The 26,393-nt window shown below is 30.5% G+C and overlaps 1 protein-coding gene across 1 annotated transcript; it reads right to left on the bottom strand.

Annotated features, from left to right (window-relative positions):
• Nucleotides 1-2,974: 2,974 nt before the first annotated feature.
• LOC140446805 (microfibril-associated glycoprotein 4-like) lies at nucleotides 2,975-18,955 on the bottom strand. Its single transcript, XM_072539396.1, has 6 exons — nucleotides 18,839-18,955; nucleotides 10,345-10,474; nucleotides 9,078-9,299; nucleotides 8,635-8,856; nucleotides 8,350-8,580; nucleotides 2,975-3,243 (listed from the first exon to the last, which is right to left on the bottom strand). Exons 1-6 carry the CDS (start codon nucleotides 18,902-18,904, stop codon nucleotides 3,074-3,076), a joined length of 1,041 nt encoding a protein of 346 aa, XP_072395497.1. The 5' UTR covers nucleotides 18,905-18,955; the 3' UTR covers nucleotides 2,975-3,073.
• Nucleotides 18,956-26,393: the final 7,438 nt, after the last annotated feature.

Raw genomic sequence — 26,393 nt, 5'->3', positions numbered from 1 at the left:
GAGACGCGGGCTGCCTAAATGAAACAATATGAAGAAATAAAAATATCGGGAAAGAAACCAAAGGCAGAATTTACAAAACAGTTATCAGACCAATAATGACATACGCAGCAGAAACAAGACCTGACACAGGTCATAGAACACATAGAAGCAGCAAAGATAAAACACTTAGAAAAATTGATGGTAAGACACTATGGGACAGAGCTAGAAGTACAGATATACGACGTAGATGCAAGGTGGAGAACATCAAGAACTGGTTAAGAAATAGAAGAGTAGAATGAAACGATCATATAAGCCGAATGACAACAAATAGAGTATTAGAGACGGCAAGAGAAGGTTACCCAATAGGAAGACGATCAGTATGAAGACCACGAAAACCATGGAACGGCAACTTACTGGAGGCACATTGAAAAACAGACAGAGTCATGTCTATATAAAAAGAAGAAGAAGAAGAAGAAAAAGATACACAGGATAAACATTAAAATAGCTGCAAGAAAGAGAAAATGAATCAGTCATATTATTGTAGAATAGCAGAGGACAGAGTGTTTAGAGAAAATAATGAATCAGTCATATTAATGTAGAATGGCAGAGGAGAGAGTATTTGTCATAGCCTTGGACAAGTGCCCAATTGAAAAAAGAACACAGGTCGTTCAAAAAAGACGGAACTCTAGAAAGGAAATAGAATAGATTAAAAAAAAATAAAAGCATAAACATGTCTTTTCCTACTCTTTTAATATTGAAAATACGCAAATAGAACCTTGAATTAAAATGTAACCTTTGACATCTGTGATAAACCCATCACCTGAACCATCACTTATTTTATAACTTTATTTTTTTATTATCTATATATGAGTTGCGAACCATATCACAAACTTATTTATTTTCCACAAAGAGGCTCTTTAATACCTTAAATTATTGCTATACAAATCTGATTCGAAATATCATCAAAAAGTAATAAAAGGCATGTAAAATTTAAATTTTGAATAAAAAGTAAAATATTAGGCATTACTTATGGGGTTCAAAGAACGAGCCTTTACGAAAATTTAAGTACTAAGAAGACCACCACAATCGGGCATATCCAGGGTAATGATTAATTAATTAATCGGCTAATTCTTCAGTCACCCCTTTAATATGATTTTTGTCAAATTGGTCCTTTAATTTGAATTGCTAGTTGAAGCTAAATATTGCCAGCTTCAATAGGCTTCATTAGTAATTCACAGAACTTTGTTTAAGACTAAATGGAAAACTAGAACCAGAAAAATAATATTCTTCGCGAACTTGTCAGCTAAAAATGGGAAGCACATCCTTCCACTCTTAAAACGTAGACGCTTGAACTCTATGCTTCTGCTGCCGAATATACCTTGCTTGTATGGGTGATATCAATACATACTTAACACGTAGATTTAGCTATAAATTAGTCAGCCAAATTCAGCGGATATTAAGACTCACATCCATACATAAGCTCTACAATATCGTAGTTATCAATCCACATAATATCCGAAGATAAGTAGCTAGAGAACAAAAGAAACAAAGTCTAGATTCGTAACATCCACTCCACGAATAACAACCCATTTTATGACTAGAATCGAGGAAAAACTAGCTAGACCAACACATCTGCAAGACATACAAAAAAAAAAAAATAAGCTGCTTCTCGCCATCTGAACCCTCGAAAGGAACTTCCTTATGGTAGTTATCTTCCTTAAATCTGCAATGAGGACTCTTGCCTTCAAACACCGGTTAACCTGTGTGAATCTGGGGTGATACAAGATTCATTACACTTTCTTAGTTGACTTTGCCATTCCAATCGCTCTTTTCTGAAGGGACAAGGTTTATTTATTTGAACTAAACATGTAAAGTACAGTCAGTAAGCTATTACTTATATTGATCATTGCAAATTTGACACTAACTACACTTATATTGACTACATATTACCCCTAAATAGGACATAAAACATTCAGTATGTAATATGGGTGTAAGTATGTAATATGGGTGAAGTGGTATAATTGTTGTTAGATAAATTAAGCATTCTTCTTTTTTTTTGTGCACTACTATCCATTTTTACACAAAAATATTTATTTTAGCACTTCAATATTTATTTTGAGATAACCTTCTATCCAAAATTAACTGTAGTACACAGATAAAACAAGAAATAAAATAATAAAAAATCTGTATAAAAGATATCATAAAACAATGGATAAAATAAAAGAAGTTCTTATCTATCGAACTCTTAAATAAAACGTATGAAGACATACTCACGTTAACAAAATACATTAGGAAATTTCCGCATGTGAAAAAAATCCAATTTGGTAACAAAATCCTTTTGTATCTATAAAGCTATTTTTAGAAAAGCACGTACCTACCAAAAACAGGTAGTTAATAGTATTCATATCTGTTACACAATGTAATGCGTTTGAATGATAACAAAAATAAGGAGTCCATATAAACCGTTCAGACTATACGCGAGAAGTATACAGCTTAATGGCAGAGTTGCCAAACTATCAGAGCTTACTTAAACCGATATACCTATGGTTCCAATATACAATGAAAAAGATCTGAACGACCCCTATAAGATATACACGTGAACTAAGCAATATACATTCATGATACAGGGGTACTTAAGAGCTCCACAAAATTTTTAAAAATTATGAAACTATACATGTTGACGAATCGACAGAGCCAATATTATGGAATGGTCAAGTGAGCTCCGTATATCGGTGTCGACTTGACCACGGAGCTCACTTGAACCTGAATTTTAACATGGGCGGAGTCCACTTTATGCCGTAGATATATATATATATATATATATATATATATATAATATAACCATCTACTACCACAACTAATGAATGACTACGTAAATATTAAAAAGCTACTGTTTGCTGTCAATTACATTATTTGTTTCTCATTTTGGCTGGATTAAATTATTTATTCACAACACAAAGAAGGGAGAAGTTGGAGGATAAACAAAAAACCAAAATATCGCGCACTAGCATTTATTAGTGATATTACAATACATTATGCATGCATTATATCTATACATGTCCCTTAACATTGGGTCACTCGTTAATCACTATTTTTACGCTTCAACTGCTCGAATCATCATTTTAGATCCTGCTAAGATATATGGATGTCCTCTAAAACCATTCCAGTTTAGACCGTGATAGTTATAGGTCGCAGGAAGATTTACGTTGATGTGTTTTCCATTTAAGTTGCTTGTATGGCAAGATTTGTACCACCACGCACCCTCTAAAATTAAAAATTAATGTTAAGTGATTTTAACACGTATTTAAAAATTATAAATTATATATACTTATATATACATATTAATTATTCATTGTTGTTTCATTGTCTTAGTATATGGTTTACAATTAATTAAATTAGAAAATGTATTCCACATCGACAGTCGAAGAAATGTCAAACAAAAATATGATAATAATAAATAATAAGAAAGCGAATATGCCTGGTTAATCCTTGCTACGCTGGCCTAGACCGTCAACAGATAGAAATATGTCAAGAACAACAAAATTTAAACTTTATGAAACAATAGTGCTTCCAATGTTGATTGCTGTATACGTATAGACCAGGGCAGATCTGTGAAAAAACTACGTTTATATGTGAGAGGTGGCATTCAGATTTTTGCAAAAAAAATGTGTGAGAACTTCAATAATGTTGTTTTGCCACAATTAATAAAGGTTAAAGTACGTTTATTGATGTTTCAATTTCCACTTCGGAAATAGTCCTCAAATTACAAACATTAGTAAATTTACTAATAGTAATAATTTCAATAATAGTAATAGACTTATACTCCCCCTCAAATAAGTCGAGAATAATAATATAAAAATTTAAATATTTAAAAATGACTATGTCGTTTTTTTTTTCACTTTCTTTAGTTATCCCTTTAAAACAGTTTATTTTGGAGCAAAGCAAATAGCAAAATAAATTAAAATTTATTTACCAAAAATAGCTCTCAATGTCTTTCCACCCCATCCCTCCATCATTTCTTTCTCTGTTTTTTTAGCAACCAGGCCTTACATCCAAAGACCATTGTTGGTCTTATAACAGTTTTGCAGATTCTGGTTTTGGTTTTTCTCGACACATATTTCTATTTTAATTTATCAATTACTTAAACTTGCTCCATTTTCTATTCCCTTTGGCTATTTTAAATTTTAGTTTGCTTTGATCGTTTCCTTTGTCGTACGTTACCTTCCCCAGATATGTAAAATTTTGAACTCTTTTGAATTTATCATTTTAAACCTAACACTGGTAAACTTAGTGTCTATTATAGTTTAATTAATTCTGAAGAAAAAACTTTAGTGCTATATTGTAATTCCATCAACACGCGTTTCAAAATCTCCAAGCGGTTGGTAGATCCGTATTTAGATCCTTTGACGCATTTTAATACTGCAACTAACCTTTTCATACTAGAACTGATTAAAATAGACTTGTTTTCAGCTACCACAGCGTCTAATATAATTGCTGAATTTGCATACACAGGAATATCTTCATTTAACCATCAGATTTTCCATGATATTGATTTCGTTGGAGCTTCTCTCAACCGCTCCTGCTATACCGTCAACCAGTGAACAAAGGTCTCTTCAGGATATGCAACCACTTCTTAAGGCACAATATAAACAAAAATTTAAAACTGATAGAACAAAAGGCAATACTGCTATATATACAGATATTTCTGAAAAAAAAGCGGTGGATGAAGAAATAAAAAACAAGAGAGCTAAGAAACCACCCAAGTTGCCAAATTATATGATAACAAAAAGAAATATACGGCAAAAGGAAAACGCCAGATTACGATTCTAGTAAAGATTCGTCAGAAGGTGAATCTGATACTTGTCTTGTATGTTTCAACCAATATTCTAAGAGTAGGGAGGAATGCTTACAGTAGTTGTGCGAATAAAGATCCATAATTCATTTACTTTAGTTGTTTCTCCGAATGATAATTTTCAATTATTTTATATGTTTATCTTTATTTCTTAATTTTTTGTTTTGTTCTATTTATTAGAATTCTTTATTTTTTGTTTAATTTGGTAAATATTTTTTATTTATTACCCCTTCATATAGTGTTTAACAATTGACACTGGGTACTGCCACAATTTTGGGGTGTAGGGTTGTGTTATAGAGGTAGCACCTTTTATCGGAACGACCACATAAAGCGTCATAAACGGGGATGGTTCTTGATAGCTGGTCCTCATAAGACATCTAACTCTCATTTATGGCTTCATGTGCCACATCCCGGGCAACTGCATTGGTCTACAGGGTAAACTAAGTGAGGGTAGCCAGATATGGTGAAAAGTACACCGACCGATTGCCAGTATAAGCAATCCCACACTTGCTAATTAACGGTTCTGGGCGGAAGAATTGGTAGCTGGTAGGGCACCCTTTTTGTCCTAAGGTTGAAAAATCGGTCCCGAGGGTGGATAAACCAATACCTTGGTCAACGGCATAAGGCTGTAGAAGGCAAGGAGAACCCACTACATTAAAGAGCCCCAGGGATATCCCTAGTACAATCAATATGGTTTTAGAAACTAATAACGGCGTTACTGATCATGGCCCTCGAAAGCCAAGATCCGACAGGGGAGAAGAAGACAAGGACTCTTAGGTTGTTAATGAGCGAATTTCTGGTAAAAAGAACGTAGATGAGAAAATAAGACTTTCCAACACTAGAACAGGAACCTGGAATGATCAGAGCATGTTTCAGTCTGGTAAAATGCATAATGTTATTTAATAAATCAGTAGGTTAAATATTAATGTACTCGGTATCAGTGAAGCCAGGTGACCCAACTAAGGTTGGTTTCCAACAGACGAAGCCTACACAGACAGGGTGTGGCAGTATCATCATCATTTTGGCTTTACAACCCTGTGTGGGTCCAAGCTTCCCCAAGAATTTTTTTCTAGTCGTCCCTATCCATCGGCTTCCTCCGCCAAGCACGTATTTCCATATTTCTCATATCTTGGTCTATGTTGTCTAGGAATCTTGTTCTGGGTCTACCTCTTCTTCTTTGGCCAATAGGTCTACCAAGGAGCGTTTTTCTAGCTGGGTCGGTTTGCTCCATCCGCATTACATGGCCTACCCACCTCAGACGTCCTATCTTAATGTGATAAGAACGTCCACAAGAAAACGTAAAGAACCTAACGTAAAAGAATGCCTTCAACATGAATTGCAGATGTGATCTGCAGCAAATTGGACATAAACACCAATGCTATTGACGAGTACATAAATCGACTAAAACATTGTCTACTGAAACCCTGTAAAGAAATACTAAAGACTTTCGCAAGAAAGAAAGAAGATAGATAAATGACGAGATGCTCAATATCATGAAACAACAAAGACAATTTAAAAACAAATATAACAATAAATACAGAGAGAAAAACCACGAGATCAGGAATATGATAAAGCAGGTAAAAGAAAAATACTTTCAAGAAAAATGCAAAGAGATCGAAGACCTTCAAAATAAATATGATCTGTTTAACTTACACAAGAAAGTTAAAGAACTGGCAGACTAAGAAAACAAAATCCCACTGCTGCACTTCTGGATAGACTCACGACTACTATAGAACACAGAAGAACGATAAGGTACAAAGATGGGCAGAATATACCGACGAACTGTTCGATGATGAAAAAGAAGATCTGGAGCACATAAAACTTACATCAGAAGAAATAGGTCCATATATTACAAAAGAAGAAATATTACAAGCAATAAAAACAATGAAGAGTGGGAAAACCCTAAACCTTATATGCTTCCTATAAAAATCCTAAAAACTCTAGATGAGAAGCACATTGATCTTTTAGTGACACTCTTGAACCAAATTTATAGTTCAGGCATACTACCCATACACATGTTATTGATACACAATTTGGTTTTAGCAAAGGTTTAGGAACGCGAGAAGCTCATTTTTTAATAAATATATACGCATGTTCTATTGACTATAATAAAGCATTCGATAAAGTACGACATGAACAATTAATGAATGTCCTGAAATTAAAGAAGATTGACTACAATAACCTCAGGATCATATCAAAATTATACTACAAACAGTGAGCAAAAGTACTTGTTAACGAACAGCTGTCAGAAGAAATTGAAATTAGACATGGAGTGAGACATTGATGCGTATTTTCGCCAATTATTTTTAATGCCTACTCCGAAAAGATCCTGAAGAAAGCTAGTGAGGGTGAAACAGCTGGAATAAAGGTAAAATATTAAAAATATTGCAGAATAGCGGAGTATGAATAGAGTACGGTCTTACAATTAGTGTAAAAAAAACGAAATTTATAAGAATATCAAGAACTCAAAGAAAGAACGAGAATCTTTTAATAAACGAAGCCAACGTCGAACAAGTGGACAAATATGCATATCTCAGAATAATGATTAACTCCACAGATGATTACATTCTGGAGATCAAAATTTCATTTTATTCATTAAATCATTTTTTCACTGTTTTAGGGAATGGAAACTTGGATCTTAAATGGAACATCAATGAAAAAACTGGAATCAATCGAGCTCTGGGTGTATAGAAGAATTCTGAAAAGATCGTGAATAGAAAACGTCATAAATAAAGAAGTTCTGAGAAGGATGAATTGATAAATAAAAATTTTAAATACAATTACTGCAAGAAAATTGGAATGTCTCGGACATATTACACGTGGAGAGAAATACTTCTTGCTCCAACTGATTATGCAGGGAAAGATCTAAGGAAAGAGAAGTATAGGGTGTCGTAGAATGTCATGCCAGCGCAACCCGAAACAGTGGTACAGATGTTCATCTTCATTAAATGACCTTTACAGATCAGCCGTCTCAAAAGTTCGAATAACAATGATGACGGCCGACCTTCGCCGCGGAGATGGCTCTTAAAGAAGACTGTAACAATTGTCATCCTCTGTGAGACCATTGTTACATTCTAACTGTCTAAATACGTAAATGTTATTTCATTTTTATGTTTTGTTTAAATATATCTTATTAGCATAGCTATTTCGTGTCTAAAAATTATAATTTTTTAAAGAGTCAATAAAAAGTTGTGTTGGTTTGAGTTTTTTTGGACTGATTGACACATCTCTTTCCTACTGGTTTACTAAATCGGCTACCCAGGTTGGATCTAGGCAGACATTAAAACTTTTTCAATCTATCTAATAACTGATCCGTCACCGTGCTTCGGAAGGCACGTAAAGCCGGTGATCTCGGCTACGTAAGTAGTCGTTAATAATTAAACCAGAATCCAAAAGATAACACTAGTAGCAGATGTATAATCAGCCAATTCACTATAGTACGACTGGTTGTGACAACAAATGGTTCCTGAAAAATAAAAGATTGACTAATTTAAAATATCCAAAGTAAATAAAAATACCATGAATAACAGCACAATTGCCTGGATTTTCATCTTGATCTACATCAAATGTTGAAAATTTTGAGTTTAGATGAGGTGATAGAGCATCTCCAGCATCTCCTGAATATCCTGTTAGGACATTTAATATGTATCCATCTTTTTCGGGTCCTATACCAAAGGTTTTATATTGTGCATAAGCTGTCTTCTTATCTCTGTCAGTGAGCTCAATCAATAACTCATTGATTTCAGAACCTAAAAGGGTAAATGGCATAACTAGGTATATACTCAGAATGCAACTAAACTTACCAGTCATGTGATGAATATTTTCGAGCCCAATCCAAAATTCTCCATTAAGATCACCAAAGCCAAATTTATAATCTTTGTAAGTCAGATAAAATTCTTGAGATCCATCAAATCTTTTTTGAATATAAGTCCAACCACCACCTTTGGTTTCCATATCGCAAAGAACAGAAAATGGTTTCTTGCTTGTTCTAGGCTTAATTGTGTATATTCCTGTTTTGTTACTAACTAAAAGTTAAAATATATTATATGTTAATAAGTAAATTATAAAGTAGGTTCTTATTACAACTATCTCCAAGAGATAATTAAACATTAAATTCTTAAGACTAGGTTAGGCCTGTTCAAGCCTAATTGATTTTTATAGAATAAATTAAATAACATTTTAGGCTATTTATCTATTACATATTTTAAAATTTAATTAGTCTTTAGTAAACCAAATAAAACCTTACCGTTTTCTAAAATTTCCCTACAACTGCCCGGATAAGCGTTGTATTTATCTGAATATTCTGGAAGTGGATTAAGATGACAAAGTGGAGCTTTACTTCGTCCCACCAAAGATTTACATTTTTTAAAAATATTAAAAAAATTTTGAGAGGAATCCTCATTAACGCCACTTTGTTCAACTCCAAGAGAAAGTTTTAAAGGAAGCTGAACATATTCGTCTTTTCTTCCTAAAATTTTTAGTATTTGATCAAAATAATTTTAAAAAATTTTTTGTCTGCCTGGCATTTTAACAGTATTAACAAGATAAATTAAAACATACTGTACATTATTCTAAGAGTTATATATAGTATATGTATGAAAATAAAAATCAACAGGTTGCTAACCGATTACAATAATTTTTTTAATGTAATGCAAAACAGGTATACGGAACCGAATTTAAAATATTTATAATATATAGATTTCTCATAATAATTTTGCAATCTAAATTAAAAAAAAAATGATTTTTTTTTAAATCTTGCGTAACAAAAACCGGTATGCTATTGCGCACGCTAGCTATCTCTCTCGCACTGTATGACGTCACGTGCGAAGCAAAGTTTCTATCTAAATCATAAATATTTGGCACTTTATATTATAAGATATGTAGAATGTTTTTATTTTTTCTTGGGTACAGGTTTTTTGATTATTGAAAAATAAAAAACCTTTTTCGACGTTTCGCTACAAAGTACGTAGAATGGTTAAATGTTAAAAATACTTTCTGAATCGTTTAATTAACATTTAAAATTAGAGAAAATTGTTTTAAATGAGTGTGGTACAAAATATCTTCGAACTTTGACTTGCATGTTCCAACATTTGCTTAATTTACAATGTTTCAGTAATGAATCCGGCCGACAATTCATAATAAAGATTTATTGAATATTTTGTACTACATTATTATATTACATATATTATATTACGTGCTTCAGTTAGATATGCAAGGAAAAGTCCAGGGAAGGAGAAGTGTAGGATAGAGAAGAATTAATGGGCAACTTGAGTGAATAATAAGACTCTCATTTGTCGAACTTTTTAGAACGGCATCTAAGATCAAAATAGCCATGATGAAAAAATGTTTAGTGCAATATAGTGAAATAAATATTTTTATGTTTGTATGTAAGACACATGTATCGCAATTTTAATTCTCCCACTGCAAATAAACATCTAGGCACTTTAATCTAACTCAACAAAAATACTATAATTCGAAAGCTTGTGTATAGATAATTACAAAATGTATATTACCTAATGAAATTTCATCACTTTGTGGTTGAAAGAAGCGGCTGAAGTCATTTTTCCACGAATCAGCCTTACTCTCCACTTTAACATCTAACAATTTTGTAAGCTTGACATTTACAGGATTACGTTCTTCTGCCTAAAACAAGAAAAATAATTTAATTATTCGAAATTTTATATTATCCTATTATCCATATTATTCAATATCCATATTAATGGATGTAATACAATACAAGAACACCTAATTACATTTTAATCATAATTCCTTGCTTTATCTCTCCAATTTCTCACGCCTATTTCTGACTAGTCTTGCTTTACTGCTTCCAACCATTTCTTCTTCGGACGTCCTCTTCTTTTTTTCTATATTTCTCCCTCCTTTAGTATTGTTTTAACATTTCAATTTTCTGACATTCGTATAATGTGACCAAGCGATCTAGCTCTTTGGGCTCGTATTTTTGCTGTAATTGCTGGTTTTCCATACATCCTCATTATTTCTTTATTTGTTAGTGTTCTTCAAATATTCTTTGTCGTCTTTATTCCTTCGACGATTTTTCTGAGTACCTTTCTTTCCCAGATATCTACTCTCTTTTCTTCGTGGTGATTCATAATCCACGTTTCGCTGGCATACATCACTGTGTGTCTGATTATTGTCTCGTAGATTTACCGTTTAGGTGTTCTTGACACATTTTTTGCTTTCAGTAATGAATTTAGTGACCCTATCGCTCTGCTTCTCTTTATTAATATTTTGTCTATCTCTTTTTCTTCTTTTCCGGTGTTCGTTATGGTTACTCCTAAGTATTCAAATTCTGACACTTTTTCAAAACGACAGACAGTCTCTGCTCCTTTTATTTTGATATATTTGTTATTATTTGTTATGTCTCCTCTTATTTCCATATATTGTGTTTTTGTTTGGTTTATTATTAATTCGTATCTTTTCACTTCTTTTTTAAATTTCTAGAAAAATTTTTCTAAATGTTTTTTTTTGTTCTTGCTAGTATCACCGCTAGTATCTTTGTGTTTATATTGGATCTTCTTACGATTTATTCTCATACTAGGTTGAATAAATTCTTTGATAGCTGATCCCCTTGTTTTAAACCTATATTCACTGTGAACTCTATTAAAAAGCTTTCTTCCATTGTTACCCTATTCATCGTATTCCTAAGCGTCACTCTCGCTAGCCTTATAAGCTTTTCTGGTATTTCTAACGTTTTCATGGCGTCATATAGTATCGTTCGATTTAGGGAGTCATATACTTGTTTAAAATCGATAAATAGCATATGTAATACTAAGTTTTGTTCATAACTATTATTTTATATTAATTTTAACATACTTATTTGATCGCTAGCTTTTCTTCGTGATCTAAAACCTCCCTAGTATTTTCCAATCACTTTGTTATCATATTTTATTATTCTTATCCTAATAATTTTTGCAAGTATTTCATAGACTACTTCCAATAGTGCTATTCCTCTATAGTTTTAGCACTCTGTCAGTTTGTTTGTCTCCTTTTTTATAGATAGGACAAATCAGAGCACTATTTCATTGTTTCGGCATTTTTTCCTTTTGCCAAATTATTAGTGTCAAGTGAAATATCCTTTCCTTCAATCTTTCGCCACCTTCCTTAAACATCTCAGCTGGAATACCACTTTCTCCTGCACTTTTGTTATTTTTTAGGTCTCTTATTATTTCTTTGACTTCATTCAGAGTTGGTTCCTCACACGTCCCTTCTTCATCTTCTTGCCAATTCTCATTTCCCTCAAGGTTCTCTTGTTGGTCTGTATTTAATAGATCTTCAAAATATTCCGCGCATCTGTTTAATTTTACTTTGTTTTACCTAGAAGTAAGCCTTCTTTGTTTCTGCAATACTGTGGATTATTCTTTGTAGTTTCTCTGGATTTCTTAACTTCTTGGTAGAAATTCCGTACCTTTTCGTTTCTTCTTGTTTGTCACTTCTGTTTAGGCTTTCTCTATGTTTTTCAATTGCTTTTCTAGGTGTTCTCCTTTCTTTTTTCTGCTAATTCTTTTCACTTCCCTTCTTCTTACCACATAGTTTTCAATCGCATTTTGGGTATTTTCTTTATCTCTTTGTAGTTTTGCCCTGTTTCTTCTTGCCAAAATATTTCTACATTCTTCATCGAACCAGTCTTGGCGTCTTTTTATATGCTCTCTTCACTTTTACGCTTTTCCACTGCTTTGGGTATGGCTGTCTGTTGGTCTGCCACTCTTTATCTATGTCCTGTTTGACTGGATTCTCTAGTTTTTTATTTATTTCTTCCTCTAGTCCATTTAAAACCTACTTCTCTTTAAGGCGCTCTAATTGGTAATATAATCTATCTCTAACAGGTTTTGGTATTATTGGTAGTTTTTGTTTTATTTTTGCTATTATTAATGTATGGTCACTGTTAGTATTTGCCCCTCTGTAACTCCTGCAATCGATTATTGCCTTATCACGTTTGTTTAAATTAGGACACAATCTATCTCATTTTCTATTTTTCCATCGGGAGAAGTCTATGTTACCTTATGAATGTGTTTGTGATTAAACCTAAATTCTATTAACTTTTTCCCATTTTCATTTGATTCCTTATGTAAACTTCGTCCCCCTGTTATTCTTCTATAAATTTCCCCTTTTCCGACTTTCGCATTAATCTCACCGATGATGATCTTCATATCGTATATTCCCTATTAGGGTGCTTAGCTTGTCGTAGAACTCTGTTTTAGTTTCTAAGTCTTTATCTTCAGTGGGCGCATTTTCATTAATGATACTTATCTTCTTATACTTTTCTCTTACTCTCAAGAAACATATTCTCTTTGATATTGCTTTATTTACTTTCCTTGACACCATGAATCCCACTCCAAAATATCTTTTGGTCCCCCCCTTTTGGTTTTATTTGCGCCTGCAGTTGTTGTGATATAAATGTTTCCATGCTTTCTTTTAGTTTCTTATCATTAAAATGAAATAATAAAAAAAGTAAAAACTAAAAGAGGAGACCAAATGGGAAAAAAACAACTTAAAATATTCTGCTATGCAGATGACGCAATACTACTCTATCAAAGTGAAGACGATTTACAATGTATGCTGCACCAATTTAGATGTTATTTCACTACTGTTGTAGTGAAGTTTTGGAAGACATTCGTTGGACCTTTCGAGTTTGAGGCTGAAATGATCATAACACTTTATTGATACCAATTCGAGCACGGGAAGTTTAACGAATTTGTCCTCCTAGGCCATATATTTGGCCATTTAATATATATATATATATATATATATATATATATATATATATATATATATATATATATATATATATATATATATATTGTAAAAACTACGACCGTCAATTTATATTTCTAAAGTATTCAACTAGTGAATTCAGAGGTTTAATCGGTCATTCAGGTTGGCAAATAAAAAAAGAAGTCAACTACTTCATAAGTTTATCGAAGACGTTTCGCTTTATATTTCTAAAGCTTCATCAATTCTCTAAAATATAACAAATGACATAGAGTTTATAAGAAATACAGATGTTTATAGTTCATAACTTACAACTCAATGTGTAGTATATTATCGATGTTATCATATATATATACTGTACACTTTACTCATTATTTAAAACTAACTTAGCCAAAAAAGACCTTTCTTTCTTTTTCAAAGAACCTTTCTTTTTTGGTTAAGTTAGTTTTAAATAATGAGTAAAGTGTACAGTAGATATATGATAACATCGATAATATACTACATATTGAGTTGTAAGTTATGAACTATAAACATCTGTATTTCTTATAAACTCTATGTTATTTGTAATATTTTAGAGAACTGATGAAGCTTTAGAAATATAAAGCGAAGCGTCTTCGATAAACTTATGAAGTAGTTGACTTCTTTTTTTATTTGCCAACCTGAATGACCGATTAAACCTCTGAATTCACTAGTTGAATACTTTAGAAATATATATATATATATATATATATATATATATATATATATATATATATATATATATATATTATATATATATATATATATTATATTATATATATATAGTATATATATATATATATATATATATATATATATATATATATATATATATATATATATATATATATATATACCACTTCACATCAAATATGCCATACTAATGAACAAGCTGTCGCTTGTTAATTACAAATAGTTTCTAATTTGAGGGGTTTTATTAGTTTTTAATAGTGTTGTGTAGTACCAAAATAAAAGTAAAATTGTAGACTTCATTAATCCGTAAGTCATCTTTTATTTATATAATGGGATGTTTAGATAATTGCATTTAAACACAATTTGAAGTATAGACTTTTCTAATTTTGTGAAATAAAAAAAAAACTTATCAGTACTTTTATAATTATTATATTTCGAAAATAGGCCAGTAACCGAACATAATTATTTAAATATGTCATGAAATAAATGATAACTGTATTCACGAAATATATAAAGGGTGCCATACACGAGAATGTCTGAAAGCGACACAAAAAAAATACTAAAAGAATTAGATATTATTAAAAAAGAATTAAAAAGCACCATAGAAGAGAGTCAAAACAAAATCTTCGAAAGCCTAAACGATAAAATTAAGCGGCTGGAGAATGAAAATTTATCTCTGCGAAAAGCTCTAAAAAGTGTGCAAATAACTTGAAAGAAAAATAATCTAGTAGTATTTGGATTAGAAAAATCTGCAATTTTGAAAATCCCGAAGCTCTGTAGTGATTTAACCAACACGATAGAAGTGGACATTTTGGAAAAAGATATAAGTGACCTATACTGCATACGGATAAATGCCTGATTAAAATTGAATTAACTGGACATTAAAAAACAAACAGAAATTCTAAATAGTGGAAAAATTTTAAAGGGCACAGCTATATTTATATCACCTGATTTAATAAAAAGTCAGCAGAAAGATCTTAAGATCTTAAAAAAATACTTAAAAATTGGAAGAGAAGAAGACCCAGGAAAAAACAGCTATATACGGGACAACAAACTGTTTATAGACCATCAAAGTTATACGCCCATAGAACTTGAAGAAAACCCAACTTTTCCGGAGGAAGAGGATATAATATTCGCCTCAATTAGACAGAAGACAGAAAATAAAAATAAGAAAACTAAAAATAAACCGAAAAATACCCAAGGCTAATGAAAAGAAGCCAACGCCAAAAAAACATCCGTCTGTATCTTCTGTTACTGGAAAATCAACCAAGCCACAAAAGTCATCCACTACATCAAATCCTTTGTCTGAATAAAAGAAATAAATGAAAACCAGGTCAAACGAACAACATTAAAATGTTTATACTATTACATCTATGTAATGTTAATCGTGCGGTAAATAATTGGTGTGTACTAGTTAAAAAAAATGGATATCTATGTTATAGACTACGAAGAAGAAAAAGTGGACACAAAATGTGTAAGTAGTGATAGTTTTAATAAGGATTACTCAGTTACGATAAAAAATGACTTAAAAATAATTCATTGTAATGTTATGTATATGATAATGTAATTAGCAGTATAGGTAAGAATTTTGATATTTTTTGTTTATTTTTGTCAACTCTAAATGTTAACTTTGATATATTAGTTCTTACGGGGACATATATTCAAGATGATATTGATAGAACCCCACTGTTGTTATAAAATTACGATTTATTATACAAATATGGCGATTTAAGTAAAAATGATGGAGTTATTATTTACATTAAATCATCTATAAAATATGAATATTCTGTTGTACCATTGGTGAACATTAAGTTACTTGAAGTCATTTTAAATTATAATAAAACAAAAATCTGTTTGAGCCCTATCTATAAATCACCGACAGTAAACATAAATAGTTTTAATCAGGATTTGCATCAATGCCTCATAAGTAAAAAACGAATCACTTTTCATATATTAGTTGGTGATATCAAATTAATTTGTTTGATGATCAAGATCACACTGAAGAATACCAAAATTGTCTAGCTTTACAAAATTTCTTGTCTTATATAAATAAAACAACTAGGCCTAGAAGTCAAATTTGTATAGATCATTTCTTTATAAAAAGACCTGCTGATTAAACTAACATATCTTCATTTCTACTTGAAAATAATACTACTTCAGATCACTATCCAATCGCAGTTTTCATCCCTAGTCTAATCAAACCCAAAGAAAATAAAATAACAATAAAGAAGTACTTCAACTACAAAAATCTAAAAAAAAAAATTTGAAGCAGGAAAAATGGTTGGATATTTACTTACAATAAAACAAAAAAAAATGAAGCGGTAAAACTTTAATTTAATAAACAAAAATACAATTATTTTAAAAAGAAATGATCTAAACACCACTTTTAAAAACGATTGGATGACAGAGGGACTTTTAAAGTCTGTAAATGAAAAACATAGATTGTATGATAAGCTAATCCAAGATCCCTCAGAAAACTTAAAAAAACAACGATATACAGATTATAAAAATAATTTAAGACTTTTAGTTAAAACTGTAAAAATAAAATTTTACAAAACAACGAATTTAAAATCTTCATCACTTTGGAATGCAATTAATTCATTGTGCGAAAAAATAAAAGGAAATCCAAAAATTCAATCGGTTAAAACCAAAACAGGAGAAACAATAACTGCTAGAAAAAAATTGCAAATAAATTTAATACAGATTACAGTACATTAAGACAAAGGTATGCACAAAAAATACCCATTTGTAGTGACCACTGTGACCAGATCGAGAAAATAGATCGGATAGAAAGCAGCATGTACTTGTATCTCGCTGACCAAAAAGAAGTAGTAAATGCAATACAATCTTTAAAACACAAAAAATTGCCTGGTTGGGATAGTATTAAGACAGGAACCATCAAATAAATTAAGGAAAAAATTATTACTCCTTCAATTTTCTCATTAATGCATGTTTTCAGAATGGTTGTTTTCCAGAATGTCTGAAAATAGGCAAAATCAACCTCTGTTTAAAACAGGAAATTAAGACGACGTGACTAACTACAGACCAGTCTCTTTGTTATCTGTTTTTTTTTTTAATATTTGAAAAGAATTTAAAAAATAGATTAGTAAGTTTTTGGGATAGGTTTAGTATAATATTGAATTGCCAATACAGTTTTAGAGAAATAAAATCGACACAAGGTGCTATTTCTAAACTAACATCACAAATATCAGAAGCTTTTGAGTCTAATAAATATAGTTTATGCATATTCGTCGTCTCTCTAAGGGGTTTGACACGATATCTTACGAGATCTTGTTAAAAAAACTTGAGAAGTGTGGTCTGAGAGGACAGGTTTTGACATTACTAAAAGTTACTTAACTGACAGAAAACAATTTGTAGAAATTGATGGTGTCAAAAGTGATCCTGAAATAATTAATTATGGTATACCGCAAGGGACTATTTTAGGCCCTCTACTTTTTACACTTTATGTTAATGACATGCTCAAACTAAAAACTGTTGGAAACATAGTTAGTTTTGCTGATGACACCGCAACTTTTTATAAGGCTGATAATTGGGAAGATCTTAAAATTATAGCAGAACAAGACTTAAAAATTATAAAAACATGGTTGCAAATAAACAAACTCACATTAAATTATGAAAAACTAAATATATACCTTTTGCAATATATAAAAATTCTCTGCCAACTATTCATTAAAAATAAATAAAAAACAACAAATATTTAAAGCAGAGTACATGAAATATTTTTTAGGAGTTTTAATTGACAGGTACCTTAAATGGAACTTACAAATAAAAAATATTATAAAAACAAAATTCCGGTATTTAAAAGAGTTTTTGGATGTTGAACAGCTTAAAATGCTTTACCTATCTCTAGTACAATCTCATGTTGTATATGGGATTTTAGGATGGAGTGGAGTAGCTGATTGCCATCTGGTGACCCTTCAAAATACTCAGAAATGATTTCTTAAAATAATATATGTAAAACGAAAAACATATCCTCACACCAACTTTTCCATGAAACTCAGGCTCTTGATGTTCGGCAATTGTACTGCTTAGAGCTACTTAAAAATATTTATAAAGATAAAATTCCTTTTAAAGTAAAAGTGTCAAATTATGAAACAAGAAGAAAATTGAATGTCGAATGTCTTCACACTTAAAAAACAATCACGCAACGGCCAATTAAATATTTTCCTCCAAGAATATACAATCAATTGCCCACCCCATAAATTATAAAAATATCACAAATTATTATTTGTATAAAAAATTTGTTACTGCTTAAGTAAAAGAAGAAAGGTTAGATTAGGTTAGAAACTGTAAAAATAGAAAAATGATTTGTAAAAAAAAATAAACATAAACCTGTCAATATTAGACAAATTAAGTCAACAAGCAGGTTTATGCTTTTAAGACTTTTTTCACGTTTATTTTATTGTAAGTAAACTGAATATGTAAATTAATGTAATAACTATTGATTTAAATAAACGCATAATATTATATTATATTATATATATTAGGTACTACTGTGGAAATATTATTTACTAAGAATTAAGAATTTAAAAGAAAATAACTTACTGTGCCTAAAATTTTGTTTTCGGTAAATATTACACTTACTAATACGAACAGAGTTAGGGAAATCATTGTGATTAACTAAAATAAAATCATATTGATGAACTATTTATAATGTTATTCATACAGGATGGCGATAGCAACATATAACACTCTATCTATTTGATAGCACCCACATCCAACAAAAAAACCCGGGTTTTTCTTATCTGGTAACAAATACATTGTGATTTAATGTTTGGCTACTAAAAATTTGATTATTTTTTAAATTATGTTGTAATCAACGTTCAATAAATTATCTTGGTGTCCGTGAAAATATATTATTTTAATATAAAAACTAACTTTGCGACATCTGTCTTTTACATCCTAGTTTTTAAAAATATGGTCTAAGTAGCCGCTGATATTTATAAAAATTTAACATTCACTTCACACTTAACATAAACTGTTATCCCAATATACTTTTTTACTATATTTTCTTCTTTTTTTTTGTACCACGTTTGTTTTAAACGTTGGCTATCCTCATGTCAACAAGATGATTGGATGATTGGGTGATTCTCGGTCGTCAGCTACATAAAACCACACTCTTCGACTGGTCGACCTGTCCATTATCTAATACTGCTTAGCCAAGATAGTTATTTCGTTGCGACTAAGCGTTTTTCTTTTATTTTGCACTGAACGAACAACCAGTGTCAGCAATATTGGATCCCCTTATTGCATGATCAATATTGGCCGATAAATATCGGACCTTTCTTGTTTTGACGGTATGGATAAATTCTGGCTCTTTGCACATGGTTTCAGGGACATGTTCGTTGAATATGTGTGCCTTTTACAGGATTTTGAATACTAAAACATCAATAATAGTACAGCTTAAATGCTCTAATCTATTAAACTTTTGGCTGCCATTGTCCATATTTAATATACATTATAGCAAAGCGGCCCAGACGTAGCACTCTTAGTGCTTTATCATGGATGCTTTATCGCTTACAAACCTGACACTGGTCTTAACGAGGTCCATAGAATCCAAGATTATATTGCTCTTAAAATACCTTTAAATCAATATCTTGCATTTTCACGGTTTTAGTTTGACACGTTTGATAGCATTTCCGTAGCGTAGCAACATAACACGGACGATAAAATGTCTACTAGTAAATATATTATCAAAATAAAATCGAATTTTCGAATTTGTAAGTGCAATAACGAACTAGTATGAGATAAAATTTTGTATGCACTTCGGGTATTAATAGATGTATATGCCCTCGGGCGACTTACAAACCGATGAGGTTTGTAAGACATAAACTCTGGACATAAACATTTATTTAATACCCTTGGTACATAAATATCAGATTATAAAACAGAAAAAGGTCCGTGATCTTCGATGGCACGTAAATTTGGTCTTAAATACGCAATAAGCCTTTGGACTGTTTCAAAGTCGATCTCACGAGATTTTTTCAAAACTCTTCGCCCAACCGGTTTTCATTTTGGAAATCCCAGCCATTATTATACACCATTCGACTCAAAATAGACCAAAACTCTTCTATCGATTTCTCCTGAGGCATATTTGAAAAATTGTCGCGCTTGGGAACAAAGTTTATATTTTGAGTAGTTAACCAATCTGTCGTTCTCCTGGCGTAATAGCATGACCTAGGTCGGGCAAAAATATGATTTCATCACTGGGGTTATGATTATTTATAAACTGAATAAGCTGTGTACAAAATCTATCAACAACATTGTCAGCATTAAGAGCTTCACCGCAAACACGTCCAACAAACGCCTGTGAAACACCAGCTTCTGAGATGCAACACCATACCAACATTTAATCCGCAAATTTCACTTTTCCCTTCACCCAACTTCGTCCGGTGCATCTTGTACATTGCGTGTATAAAGTCTTTGCTCGTCATTTTACCAGGAAAATGAATATGTCTCAATGCACGGCAACATCTAGGAATATTTTACAACTGGGCTGGTGTGTACTTAGGAGCTTTTTTTTCTTTTATATCGTTTTAAATTATTTCTAGAAATTGTTCTACTTACAGTAATTCGTGAAACATTAGGTATATCTTTGGTCAAAATTTCGCAAAGACTTTTCCAATTGGTTCTTCATACTCTAAATGAATATCTGTTTCCGATCAGAAGTTAAAATTTTTGGTTTTACACTTTTGGGCAAATTCGGGCATGGTATACCTTTTTAAAAAGCGTTAACACAGAAATATTTTGAGCACTAAAAATTCTTACAATATACGACATCTTAACGAACCGTATTTGTTAAAATTGATATTGTTTATGTCGTTTAAGTTGTTTACTAACTTTGGTTTTCAATTGCAACTTGATCCAATGCTTCATACCAATAATACTTTTGAATCTAAAATTTTCCGAAAACTTTAGGGACATACGTTAGTCTTAAACCTTAAAAAAGAGCGGTTTACAAATTTAGTTTCATAGACTCGGCTTGCTAAATTTAATAAATAGAGCAACAGTGATACTATAAACAAAAAAAAAACAAATAAAGTTATGCTATAAACAACTGCACAAACAGGTGTGTTAAAGAATGTCCGGATGAGGCAACCCATAAGACAAGTTACTTGGGTGCACAATTAGGTATGTCAAATTAAACACTTGCTGCAGCAGAGATTTTTAGCGTTATTAGCTGCACTTTTAAAAATTTTAAGGTGACCACTTTTAGGAAATTTTTTTTTTCGAACTTATCACATAACTAATACTCTGTAATAAGATTCTCGTTTATAGGATTAGTTCAGTTACTGTGGCATTTTCCCTTTAAATTTTTTATTACTGCACCGATTTATCTGAAATTTTTACAGTGGGTAGCAAAATAACTCAAAAAACATAAGTTATATGGTGCCGATGTGTGCTTCTACCCCTGGGGTGGTTGGCACCCCATCTAGGAGGTTGAACTTGTTACACTTAAAATAACCCCGGGAATTGATATAGAATCAAATTTTAAACAAAAATGTCATATAAATTTTTTTCGCTAAATTAATACTTTTTGAGTTATACGCACTTGAAAAAGTAAACTTTTCGCAAAAAAGAACATGTTTTCCAATGATTTTGTACGAATAACTCAAAAACAAAGCGTTTTATTGAAAAATCTACACTGAGCAAAAATAAAGCTTATAAAAAAACAAAGAGATTGTTTTTTTATTAAGTTTTATAATTCCAATACTAAGCGATTTATAATTGTTTGAAGATGACTTTTTGTTTTTGGGATACTATACTCGATGCATTTAACATCAAATATCGGAAAATGGACATCTTTTTTGATAAAAACTCATACAACACTTTCTAAAGAGCTAGAAAAAACCTTTAAAATGAGTTATGTTAAAAGCCATTTCGATTAAAACAAAGCGAAATACGAAGGAAAGAATTTGAATTACTCTGGCGTTTAAAAAAAAAACGAGCAGTATAAGTAACACTATTTCGATCAGAATTGAAATTAAACGTATATCTTATACAATTCATTTTATTTTAGTGTTATTTATAAGTTTTAAAAGTTTAGTTTGTTTAAAATGCGTATTTTTTGAAAAAATCATGTTTAAATTAAAAAATCTTTTTTTTAATTATCTAAAAATTTAAGTTTTTTCAAAATAAATCTAAAACTATAAGAGATACGTGAAAAATGGTTCTATACCAAAATGTAGTTTTTTCTCAACAAAAATTTTGATTTTCTTATTTTTGTTGTAGCTCAAAAAATAATAGAGATATAGTTAATTGAAGTTTGAGATACAGCGGCTGACACACCTGTAATCAGCACTTTGGCCCTTTACTATTTAAAAAGAAAGAATTTTAACATATTTTAATCTACTTAGTCTTGTAGCTTTTGAAATTACCTTCAAAATATTTTTTTAATGGACACTGTGGCTTAAAAATTAACGGAGTTATTTTAAAAAATTTTGGAGCATCAACTTATTTTCTGTATATATAAATGCTTTATTTAAGTATATTTGAAAAACTGGTAACAGACACACTAATACTCACACAAATATGTATATAATACATATATACATACATATATATATATATATATATATATATATATATATATATATATATATATATATATGTTATGTATATAATATAGGCACCTCTAAACTGAACATTTGCTTCAGAGAACTAACGAACAAGAAGCGACACTCCTTTGAAGTTGCGTGGGCAAGCCGCCAATGAGTGCCAATGACAGGAGTACTTCAGATCTCCAAGACATTTTAGAAGCTGGGAGATACTGTACAATTTTGCTGTATGGTCTTGCCAAAGACACCCACATGCACAAAATGAATAAGGTCGAAGATTATTCATCATTACTTGAACAAATGTGATACGAATCGTTTATTAAAGCCCCAACTAAAAAAGTGCAGTTAAATTATCATCTCTTGTACCAACTGTAAGTGCCCTGAATGAGCATATCAAAAGAGTTAATTTACAAACTCAGATATGGCTTGGAAATAAAGAGATTGATATAACGGATTGGGGATGGTTCAAGAGTGATGATATTTTACAACCAATAAAAATGAAAAGTTCACCTGCACCAGAAGAACTATTGAAACTGATTTTTTGCAATTGCAAAAAGGGTTGCGGCTCAGCGTGTGGCTGTCGTAGACTAGGTCTATTTTGCAATGCTACGTGTGGAACATGCTCTGGCGACAATTGTCAAAACTGTCCTGCAATAGACGAAGAGGTGAAGTAAGAACACGACGAGAATGACGCTTCAGACAATGAATAATTTGATATATTGTAAATAATTTTTATTTTTGTAAATATATTTTGTATACTTTCTAATGTAAAGTATTTTCATGCATAATTTTTTACAATAAAAACATGAGTATACTTAATTTTTTTATTTAGACATTTACCAAAGGGGAATTTGTTTCGTGAGCATAGAGGTGGTTTTTAAGGGTTAAAAATAAGCAACCAATCAAAAAATATTTTATTGATAAGAAAGGAATTTTTGAATATAAATGTACATTAAAAACTTTTGAAGTTGTTTAAAAAGATTTTTTTATATATTTTGACATAGGGGGTAGTTTTTAAGGGTTGAAGTGTTGCAATTAACTAAAATTATTTTATATAAGCAGAGAATTAAATTGTAGATGATATAAATGCATTACAAAAGCGTTTGAACCTGTTAAACGATTTTTTACAATTATTTTTATTAAAAGGGGTGGTTTTTAAGATTATTTAAGGCTGAGAATGTATACAATATCCATTCATATAATTGACAATATTTCAATTACCTAATTTAATACGATTTAAATCCATCAAATGCTTTAATATAAATTTATTATTTTCAATAAGTGGTGATTTCACCCCTTGAAAATAAAAAGCTCACCTATCGCATATATATATAACTATTGAAGAGGGAGGTAAGATAAGCCGAATTCCAAATTATTAGCAAAATCGATTCAGTTATAAAAAATTTAGAGGTATTGACCTCTTTTCCTCCACAGTGACTGGAGTAGATGGGAATAGAACTTATTTAATTGTAGCATTAAAAGGGGCGTGAAAAATGCAATCTGTAGTGCGTCACTAATTTTGACGTCATATAGGTTTTAAGAATGTCGAGAATTATTGCATGATATTTTAGTTAAATCTGACAGTTTCAGGATTGTAATCGGCTAAATCTGAAAAGGTTATTTTTTTTAAATGTGGAGTAAAAATTTATATATTAGGGGTCCCGTCCTGTATAAAAATTTTTATTGCTCATTATATTGGAACGGCAGTTTGTTATAATTCCTATTCTATTCATTCTAAGGAAAGTGCTTAATTAGTTAAGATTTGTTTATGGAGTTATTATTATTTATTACAAACACTATGGAATTGGAATGTTTGTTTATTAATAATAAAGCTTCCTCCTAGAATCTTTAAGGGTTGACTGCGAGATAAAAAAAAATTACTGGCAATTGCAAGGCATCAAAGTAAACATTTCTGTGATAAAATAACATCGATTGAAATCAGTCATATTTGGAAAAGTAATTTTCCGATAAGATGGTAGCCAATAGTTTAATTTTGTGAAGATTTATCATCAAATAGTGGAGCAGTTGATTTTTGAGTTATTCTACCAGATTTGGTGTGCAAATGAAAGAGTGTTATGAAGTTTAGTGAAAAAAACAATGTAAATAGTTTAAATAGTGAAGCAGTTGATGTTTGAGTTAATCTACTAGTTCCGGTATCCAGATGAAATAGTGTTAATGGAGTTTAGTTAAAAAACAAGATACCGAATGTAAGTTTACCTTCTTTTTTATGAATAACAAAAATGAATATTATATTTCAAACAATCCACAATCCGATTTAGAATCTGATTTAATAAAATACATGATTACAGTAGATATATGACTGGTATCAATTATATCTTACATTTCAAAAAAATCCGTTTTAATACATATAAATATCCATAACTGTATCACAAGTTTATATCTTATCGTTATATATATATATATATATATATATATATATATATATATATATATATCTATATATATATATATATATATATATATATATCTATATATATATATATATATATATATATATATATATATATATATATATATATATATATATATATATATAAAGTAAACGTTAAATAGTGGGTTTGCAGCAATAAAAATGAAACGTGTACTCTTTTAAATTTTTATTCCAAGCTTTCGGACATTGGTTATGTCCTTCATCAGGGAGCTACGAATGTGATTAATAAATTGTTGGTGTTGGTATAATTAATTAAAAATTGTTTCTACTTACAAACTTAACGAGGTTGTATCAACGAAGATGTGTTATAATGTTGATAAAATTTATCATCGTCTCTCATCTTTTTTAATATATAAAAACTATTTTTATGTTTAAACATTTAAAAAAATTACTGTAAATACAAATACACTTAATTATTCTAAATAAATACGTGACATTATTTTGACAAAATTCTTTTAAATGTCTATTGTCAAAATAATGTCACGTATTTATTTAGAATAATTAAGTGTTTTTGTATTTACAGTAATTTTTTTAAATGTTTAAACATAAAAATAGTTTTTATATATTAAAAAAGATGAGAGACGATGATAAATTTTATCAACATTATAACACATCTTCGTTGATACAACCTCCTTAAGTTTGTAAGTAGAAACAATTTTAATTAATTATACCAACACCAACAATTTATTAATCACATTTGTAGCTCCCTGATGAAGGACATAACCAATGTCCGAAAGCTTGGAATAAAAATTTAAAAGAGTACACGTTTCATTTTTATTGCTGCAAACCCACTATTTAACATTTACTTCCTTACGTTGTCAGCAAATACTTTTGGTTCATTATATATATATATATATATATATATATATATATATATATATATATATATCGTATAATATATAATCTTATAGTTTAAGATATCTCCTCAATATCATTCCTAAATTCACAATCTGATTCGCGAACGACAGAAACTGGTAATAAAGTTGTCCCAGCCTCTTTTTCTAATTGAAAATAATTTAATAATTTTAATATTAGTTTTTGTTCATTCTCGGTGTATCTCGGAATATTTAAAATATTTTTATGACAATAA

This window comes from Diabrotica undecimpunctata, chromosome 7 (genome assembly GCF_040954645.1).
Source record: "Diabrotica undecimpunctata isolate CICGRU chromosome 7, icDiaUnde3, whole genome shotgun sequence".
In the NCBI taxonomy this organism is placed as follows: Eukaryota; Metazoa; Arthropoda; class Insecta; order Coleoptera; family Chrysomelidae; genus Diabrotica; species Diabrotica undecimpunctata.
Note: the sequence above shows the minus strand (reverse complement) of the source record. Positions and strands in the feature narration are given on the sequence as shown.